The sequence below is a fragment of the Macaca nemestrina genome, chromosome 8 (assembly GCF_043159975.1).
Source record: "Macaca nemestrina isolate mMacNem1 chromosome 8, mMacNem.hap1, whole genome shotgun sequence".
In the NCBI taxonomy this organism is placed as follows: domain Eukaryota; kingdom Metazoa; phylum Chordata; class Mammalia; order Primates; family Cercopithecidae; genus Macaca; species Macaca nemestrina.
Window position 1 is genome coordinate 132,313,066 of NC_092132.1, and position 8,885 is coordinate 132,321,950.

At 51.1% G+C, this 8,885-nt stretch overlaps 1 protein-coding gene across 2 annotated transcripts; it reads right to left on the reverse strand.

Moving 5' to 3' along the window:
• Positions 1-2,101: 2,101 nt before the first annotated feature.
• On the reverse strand, positions 2,102-8,510 carry LOC105482083 (RNA polymerase III subunit D). 2 transcript variants are annotated; one of them, XM_011741984.2, is made up of 9 exons: positions 8,382-8,510; positions 7,986-8,155; positions 6,342-6,385; positions 5,605-5,756; positions 5,337-5,461; positions 4,964-5,132; positions 4,306-4,568; positions 3,057-3,209; positions 2,102-2,887 (listed from the first exon to the last, which is right to left on the reverse strand). In XM_011741984.2, exons 2-9 carry the CDS (start codon positions 8,148-8,150, stop codon positions 2,765-2,767), a joined length of 1,194 nt encoding a protein of 397 aa, XP_011740286.1. In that variant the 5' UTR covers positions 8,151-8,155; positions 8,382-8,510; the 3' UTR covers positions 2,102-2,764. The 2 variants fall into 2 exon arrangements, with proteins under 2 accessions (XP_011740286.1, XP_070924621.1); XM_071068520.1 differs by having other exon boundaries at positions 8,419-8,470.
• Between the last annotated feature and the right edge of the window lie 375 nt (positions 8,511-8,885).

Below are 8,885 nucleotides of genomic sequence, written 5' to 3' on the forward strand. Positions count from 1 at the left end.
TTACTACTGTCCATTCTGGCTGTGGACAACGTCATTTGGAGAATGATGCTTGGCACAGGAGCCGCCATTCTGCAACACTGAGGATGGCAGAGCAAATGGTTCCAAGGAAATTGTGATGACATTTTGGCTTCCACCCAACTCTAGAACTATCTATTTACAGACTTCTTGCTATGTGAGATAAACATTCCCATTGCTTAGGCCACCGTCAGGCTAATTTTCTGTTACTTGTGCTGATCACATCCCGTTATAGGCAATTATCTGCCTGGCACTGAATAAATGCCTCATGTTCACTCTAACTTAAAAGCAACCCTATTAAGCTACTAGTGTCTCACTCTTACATAAAATAAATAAAATCAAGCCTGAAGAGGATAAGTGATTTTTTTCCAACCCAAGTTACCAGTGGAGTCAGATTCAAACCCAACCATGACTCGATAGCCCGGACTCTGCCACTTAATCATGTAGTTAGAAAAGTGTGCAAGCCTATTGTTCCTTCTTTCTGTATTTCACAGAAAGCGTATACACAGATGCAGGTAGCAGCAAATTTGCATCCACTTGCACTCATGTATGAATTTGGCTTTGGGCTCTTCTCCTCTGTCATTTGTCTTATTCCTTGGTAGAAATGCATGCCTCACAGGCCCGACAAAGAAGGCGGACTCTCCTCTCTTTACCCATACTTATTGATGAGACCTAATTTGTGCATCAGTGACCTAGAGACAGGTTGTGCGGACTTTGATACAGAGTCATAAGGTTCAAGCCAAGACATCTGAACGGGCAAAATGAACGTGAAAGCAGTACAGGTTCTTCCTCAAACTTTCCTGGAAGAGTCAGAAAACTGAAGATTGAAAAACACCCAATATCTAACATCAGGCCATTGAGTTCATCCAAAAAAAGCAGAAGAGTATTTCTGAACCAAAGAAACAGAACAGAGAGGATGAGAATGGAGACCTGCTGGCTGTGCATCAGCTATTTAAAGGAAGAAAGGCTGGAGCCCAGAACTAACCAAAGCTTAGCCTTCAACCAAACAGGGCTTCCCGGCACAGGTTTCCAAGGAACCCTTTCTGCTCCAGTCCTCTACAATGTGAAGCGCCCAGAACAACACTATCCAATGGAGCTGACATGAGCTTCAGTGCCGGAAAGGGTGATGTGGTCACCAAAGAGTCAGTCAGCCTCACAGCTGCTGGCTGGGCAGGTTGAGGGCTTTATAGGAAAAGCCCAGCCTTGACAAATGAGTTACAGGCTTGAGGAACTTGGAAAAGGAAGGTGAGCCTGAAGGAAGATGTACCCAAAATCTAAGGGGCCACTAGGAATCAGGGATGGGGGTGGAGGGGAAACGGTTCTTCCTGGGCCCCTGTGGTTCATACTGTCCCAGAGGCCATGTGCCACGACACCAGCAAAGGGAAGCTGTGCCATCAGTGTCTAACAGCCACACAGGCCGCCACATGAGACTTTTTTCTAACCTGCAAATGTCTCCCCAGCTGAACCAGGGAAAATACCAGCCCTACTGTCAAGACAAGAGGAGAAGCTGTTCCTCCAGGGACAACACAGTACGATGACCTGGTAAAGGGAACAGGATCACAGACCCAAAAAAGTAACCCTGAGTAGGTGGCTCTGGCAGTGCTAGGACAGGAGACAGAGGCCGGCCTCTGAAACCCAAAGTTTTTGAAGTGGGCATCATCAGCCAAGTGTCAAAGAGGCCATTATTCAATATATCCCTAACTTCTCTTACCAAGGGTTTAGTTTTGTTGTTAGCAATATATGACTCCAGCTCATACATGAGTAATAACTGCAAAGGAAAGAGTACGGGGAACATGTCTTGGGCCCAACATGTCCCCCAAAGGCTTTTGCAGGGTGCTGGGAGGAAGTCTCTGACTTCTTCCTTTCTGTTACCTGCAGCGATTACAGTAACTCACACAGGAGGCCCCTGGCTAACACGAGCCAGGAGAAAAAGGCGTAGAACAGCCTGACACCATAAATTTAGGGCATCAGGCCCAGGGTGAGGACAGGATATAAAACAGGAAGGGGCAAGAGTGGGGACGGGAGAGCTCTAGTCACTGCCTCTGGGAGACTTGAAATCTCTATTTTGTTTGAAAATAGACTCAGGTAGAGGAAAAGGACATGAATATTTATTGAATGCCTGCTGGTTCTGGCCTTGTGCGTGGCCTTGTGCAGTTTTCATCTATAACAGCCCATGAATCCTCACCCAAACCCTGGAAGATAGGTATCATCCCCATTTGTGTCGGATGAGGAATAGGAGGCTCAGAAAGGTTAGGTAGTTTGTCCAAGGACACAGAACCAGGAACTGGCCAGCTTGGACCGAGAGCTTAAGTTTCAGACTCAATCCTTGCTCTCTCTCCTATGCTGCCTCCGGGAGGAAGGAGGGAGCACCAGTAGAAGCTGCAGTTCTCACACTTCCTGCCCCGGCGGCCCAGCAGGCACCAAGAGAAGCCAGCCCCTACCCACAGACCCTCCCCACCTACCTTGGGAGGATGCATCAGTGGATGAGATTAAGACATAAATACAAAAATAAATAGCAGGGCCAAGTCCCCAGCAGCAAGGATGTGCCATCTCCATGCTGCAGGAAGGTTCACTGTGCCATTTACAGCTGCTATGGGAGGAAGCCCTGGGGGACCTGGGACAATGGCTGCCAAAGGCTGGAGTGGGTGGGCTCAGTGGGCTCCTTCTGGGTCTCACAGATTCAAGAACAAAATGTCTGGAGCAGGCAGCAGCCGTGGGCACAGGCACCGTCCTCCTCCATCTGCTCATTTTACCGGTGTTTGTGATCCAAGAGGGATTCAAAATCGGGGGAACATACAAGTTTGTGCTTCACGTGTCCCAGGACTGTCATCTCCCCTGTCCTACTGTCTCCAAGGCCCACGGACACCAGCTCCTGCCAATGGACAGAGACAGTGATGAGAACCACCACCACGTGCCCAGCATGTAGAGCTGTGAATTGGGGACATGATACTCCCAGAAACCCCCTCCCTTATTTAGCACTGGCTCTTCAATCCTCCTCCACTCCTTAAAGGGTCCCTCCCTTGCCCTAAGGAGGCTCTTACCTGCAAGAAGGAGCAGGCTGTTCCCATGGTCACGTCCAGAGTCACCTTGCCCAGGAGGAGTTGCACCCTTCCAGACTTGCGGATGAGTAGCTTGCCAACCTGACCCTCTGTCAGGTCAGCCAGGGTACAAGCATTCTCTGCCAGCTTGGCTTCCTGCGCAGAAAACCAGAAGATGGACACTGGGCTAGGAGCTCTTTCCTCCATCTTTCATGAACCCCCTTCTACTCCCTAAGAGTAAGGCACAGCAAAGGTCAGAATGAGCTCCCCAAAGAGTGCCTTCTCCTAGGGCTGTCGGCTATGGTTAAAATACAAAACCCATAGCAAACAAATACATAAACGGACAAAATATCAGTAACTGCTGAAGCTGAGTTCTGGTACATGGCAGTTTATGTTCTCATTTTTTTTTGAGACAAGGTCTGACTGTGTCACCCAGATTGGGGTGTGGTGGCGCGATCTTGGCTCACTGCAACCTCTGCCTCCTGGGCTCAAGCCATCCCCCCACCTTAGCCTCCCAAGTAGCAGGGACTACAGGCACACGCCACCATGCCTGGCTAGTTTTTGTATTAGCCATGGTGCCACCATGTTGCCCAGGCCAGTCCCGATCTCCTGGGCTCAAGTGATCCTCCCGTCTTGCCCTTCCAAAGTGCTAGGATTAGAGGCATGAGCCACCGCACCTGGCCATATGTTCTCTCATTTGTTTTTTTTTGTTTTTTTTTTTTTTTTGAGACGGAGTCTCGCTCTGTCACCCAGGCTGGAGTACTGTGGCCGGATCTCAGCTCACTGCAAGCTCCGCCTCCCGGGTTCCCGCCATTCTCCTGCCTCAGCCTCCCGAGTAGCTGGGACTACAGGCGCCCACCACCTCACCTGGCTAGTTTTTTGTTTTTTTTTTTTAGTAGAGACGGGGTTTCACCGTGTTAGCCAGGATGGTCTCAATCTCCTGACCTCGTGATCCGCCCGTCTCAGCCTCCCAAAGTGCTGGGATTACAGGCTTGAGCCACCGCGCCCGGCCTGTTCTCTCATTTGTATGTCTTTGAAATATTTCCTTATAAGAAGTGAACACACACCCCTGTAACACACACACACAATTGGGGTTGGAGGTACAAAGACCCATGGCTCTTGCAGGCATCAAGAAAAACCACCCGTTATTGTCCCATTTCAGCCAGGGTGGCACGGCTTTGCTTCCCACTACAGGTCACCACTTCCCCTCTTAGTCCCCGACTCTATCCCACAGGCCTCTGCCTGATCATACCCGGTCTTTCTCCTGCTTGATGAGCATCATCTGTCCATCCTCACCCTGCACCTCTGTCTTGATGGGCTTGATGTCCTGGGTGGGCGGCTGGCCAGGGAGGGTGTCTGGCAGCTGCAGAAACAGCAGTTCCTCCTCCTTGGTGAGGCTCAGCTCCCTGAGCAGCTCTGCCACGGATACATCCTTTGGGAGGCCTGGGGTCTTCCTGGCTGCTTTGGGAGGAGCCTTCATCTTGGCCTCTTCCTCATCTCGTGGCTCCTCTTTCACTGCCCGGGTGATAGAAATGGAATGCTATCACATGACCACCCTCCATACCAGCTCACTGTTACCAGCCCTTTGCCCCCGTCTGCTCCACTGTCACTCAGCCAGGGAGTGGGAAGGGGGCACTGGTTATAGAGAGGGGCAAGAGACAACATGTTTAAATCTCCCCTGACTTATCTAAAAAGTGACATCTGAGGCTGGGCCCACCGCTCCATGCCAACACAGGAACCCTCTGCGAGGGAGAATCGGGCATCTTTGTTCAGCTCATGTATCTTACAGCTGGGATGGGAGGACCTGCTCATGAGCAGCAGTCAGGGACACATGCAAAGGATGCCTGATGCACAGGATTCCTGGGGAGCAGCCATGGAATTGGAGATGAGAAGTTAACTGACAAGAGTACCTTTCACAGCAGGTACGTCCACCTCCATGTCTTCTTCCTTGGGGCCAGTCAGCCAAGGTTTAACATCTGGTTCGTCATTTTCTTCCTTAAAAAGCCACCCCGAGTGAGCCAGCGGCAGCTGCACAGGCATATTTCGAGTGTCGTTCCTCAGCCCGGGGTCATCGAGGAACTGCCAAAAAGAGCCTGGGTCATCCAGCCTGCTAGCACATGCACCTGGATCAAAGTCTGCTTTAGTCCCTTTCTAACCAAAGATTCCTGCTGCTCCCCAGGATTCCAGGACATCAGTGAGCTCTTCTGCCCCTCACCTGGCTCCCCAGAAGCCCTGTTCTACAGCCACAAGGAAGCCCCTTCCCCACAGCCTCCTGGTACCCACATCGTCCTTCTCCAGCATGCGCAAGATCTGTTTAGTTTCTTCGTCTGTCTCTCTCTTCTCTTTTTTGATGTTGATGATATGAGAAGGTCCCATGTCTGATACATCCACTGTCTTATCCCAGTTCCCTGTGGGAAATCACCCAGTCACTAGGGATCAATAAGGAAGATGCCAACAGCAAGGAAAACTGAACTGGGAGCGGGGAAATTCCACTGCTCTCGCCCTTCTCTTGGGCAGTCTGAACTGAAATTCACTGATTCCTTCCTTGTACCTTTTTTCTTCATCATTTCGGCTGGGCCCTGCTCAAAGATGGAGTGAGACTGGATCACTTCTGGGCGGCCTCGTCCTCGTCCATGCCCCTCTCGCTGTCGGTCTCTGTCCCTTTCACGCTTCTCCTTCTTGACAGTTACTTCTTCCTTGGGCCTGGAAAAAAGAATGGATTAAGGGAAACCACTCACTCACTGTGTCTCCAAAAACTGGCCTTACTCTCCCATACCACTTCACTCCAAGACAGCGGAGAGTTTGAGCCAATAATTACACCATGAGAAGCAGAATCCAATCCTAATTCTAGCACTTTTCTCACTTCCTTGATGAGGCAGGATTTTTTCAGTTTGCTTTACTTTACGTTCTTGTCCAAAAATGTAGATTTTTGTTTGCATTGGGACTGAAAGCAGGAAGGCAGAAATGCAAAGGAACTTCAGGGAAAGCGTGATACATCTTTGTTTAAACTATTGGCTCTCAACTCGGGCCATCAAAGAGAATCACTCCATTCTACTGCCAACAAGTTAAATCACGATTTCTAGAGATGGAACCCTAGACACCAGTATTTTTTTTTTTTAAAGCTTAAACATTAGAATCACCTAGGAGCCAGGGTTGAAAATCACTAGTGAAAAGAACTAAAGATATAAATTTAAATTTTGGAGCCACAAACCTACTTATTTCTCCCCAAAGCCCCAAATTCAGAGCAAGTAAATAAGGGGCAAGTATTCAGAAGGACTAGCTACTTACTCTTCCTTGATCTTCCGACTGATGATATTTGGGGTGAAGGTTTTCTGAAAGCAAAATACAGGAGTCACTGATGTGTTAGGTCCTGACCCCAAAGTACAGAGGAAAATAAAAATTCCCAACGGGCATCTTCTACAGACCACGGCCACCATGACTCTCTTTGGCACATTCCACAGTGCTGTCAGTTTTATAGATACACGTGTGCCTGAAAAGGAGGAACGTCATGGTGTGGTGGCAGTGGAGTTATGCATAGAAGAAAGGGGCACCAAAAACCATTTTTAACCAGCAGCCTTAGGAAAGAAGATCCTGAAAGAAGGTCCTCTGGGACTTCTAAAAGCAAAGGAATTTCTCTGGTCTCACCTCTTATCTTCAAACTGCTATAGAGACCAGTCAGTATCATGGGGAAACATCTCTAGCAGCAAGGACTAAGTAGGGAAGGCCACAGATCTGCCAATACTCTCAATCACTGTTGGCAGTGTTTTTCCATATTTTCCAAGGCAAAGTTAGGTTTCTAAAGACTGCTTTATGTCCAGGCGTGGTGGCTCACGCCTGTAATCCCAGCACTTTGGGAGGCCAAGGCAGGTGGATCATGAGGTCAGGAGTTCAAGATCAGCCTGGCCAAGATGGTGAAACCCCGTCTCTACTAAAAACTACAAAAATTAGCCAGGTGCGGTGGCAGGCCTCTGTAATCCCAGCTACTCGGGAGGCTGAGGGAGGAGAATCGCTTGAACCCCAGGAGGTGGAGGTTGCAGTGAGCTGAGATGGTGCCTCTGTGCTACAGCCTGGGCGACAGAAAGAGACTCTGTTAAAAACAAAACAAACAAACAAAAAAAACTGCTTTATTTGGCCGGGAGCGGTGGCTCACGCCTGTAATCCCAGCACTTTGGGAGGCCGAGGTGGGTGGATCACAAGGTCAGGGGTTCAAGAACAGCCTGGCCAACATGGTGAAACCTTGTGTCTACTAAAAATAACAAAAATCAGCTGGACATGGTGGCGGGCACCTGTAATCCCAGCTACTCAGGAGGCTGAGGCAGGAGAATCGCTCAAACCCGGGAGGCAGAGGTTGCAGTGAGCCAAGATCATGCCATTACACTCCAGTTTGGGGGACAAGGGCGAGACTTCGTCTCAAAAAAAAAACCCAAAAACCTGCTTTATTCTTCTGTCATCCTGTCCCCACCCCTTTCTGGGCTACTCTTGACATCCACAGTCATATACACATGGGACAGCCCACAGAGCCTCGAATGCCATGCCTAGGATTCATGATACTCTAGATAACAAGTTTGCACACTGAGATGGTGAATTCTGAACGCTCTAAGACTGTGAAGTTTATGCCTGCCTGGCTTTCATGGGTTTCTTAAAGATGTCCAAACACACAATAAGAGTAAATAAACACTGTTCAAATTACTTTTGAACGACTTTAACTTATTAGGATTCTCTGTCTTTCAACCACCTCTGGGACTCATTTCAACATTTTGTACTCAGTACCTAGATTTGAAGATAGGACAGGCTCCCTAGAATTTAAAGAGGGGTAGGCTTGAGGCCCAACGACACTCCTGACACATAGTAGGCCCTACACAAACATCAGTTGAATGCCGGGGCTTGGAATTCAAGGTAGTTGAGTTTCTTTAGAAACGCGCCGTTGGATACCTTCTTGACTCCCCCGAGGGTGAGGTCCCTGGAACGGATGGAGGGAAGGCGGCCGGGGGTGAGAGGAGGCGCCGGCCGCCGCCCGATGAGCCCCCGGGCCCCAGTCAGGAGGGGTCGGGGCCCTCCCGGAGTGCTGGGCTCGCCGGCGGCGTTTCCTTCCGACATGTTGCCTGGGAGAGAAGGGGGGACGAGATTACCAGAGTGGACTGACACGCGGACCCTGGCGGAACCCAACCCCCTTGCTTTCCGGTCCCCCAGTCGGTGCGTCCCTCCAGTGGCCTCTCAGCTCCTCCCCTCCCACGTGGCGAGATTCCCGGGACCACCCAGGTGAGAGCCTTTGGCTCGCGACACGCCCTCTCTCCAGGAACCCCGCCCAGGAACCAGGCAGGGACGCACCCGGGCCGCGGCTCCACACCGCGCGTCACCACTTCACCTGCGACGCGACCCGCTGCCAGCTTTAGGTCTCCGCACCGGGCGGAAGTCTGCGTGGCACCGCCTGGGCGCTGCCATCTTGGCACGGGCCGGATGTGACGTTTCGGGGGCGGGACTGGGCCACAGTATTTATCAGGCGGCGCTTCGCTCCCCTCCGCCTTCTCTTCCCGGTTCTTCCCGGAGTCGGGAAAAGCTGGGTTGAGAGGGCGAAAAAGGATGAGGGAACCGGTCTGGGCTACGCTATGTGGCGGTGCTCGGGGGTCTTGGCCCCCGGGCGGTGGCGTGGAGGTGCCGAGATCAGGGTCGCGGGTCTTGTCGGCCGCCAAGCCGCAATGTGAGGCTTCGCCTCGGCGGAGCCCCTGGGAGCTTGGGGGTAGCTGCTCGGGATGGGACGAGGGGCGCGGCACAGAGAGCGAGACCTGGACTTAGAGTCGGGGAGTCTTGGGCCGTGCCGAGCCCTGTCTGCGG

What these genes read in the sequence shown, in the direction of transcription:
- LOC105482083 (XM_011741984.2), bottom strand. Translation starts at nt 8,150, where the DNA reads ATGTCGGAAGGAAACGCCGCCGGCGAGCCCAGCACTCCGGGAGGGCCC. An exon ending in GCATGCTGGAGAAGGACGAT is followed by an intron (nt 5,133 to 5,336) that starts GTGGGTACCAGG and finishes TCTTTTTGGCAG; the next exon opens with TTCCTCGATGACCCCGGGCT. An exon ending in CAGCCTGCTCCTTCTTGCAG is followed by an intron (nt 2,888 to 3,056) that starts GTAAGAGCCTCC and finishes GTCCATTGGCAG; the next exon opens with GAGCTGGTGTCCGTGGGCCT.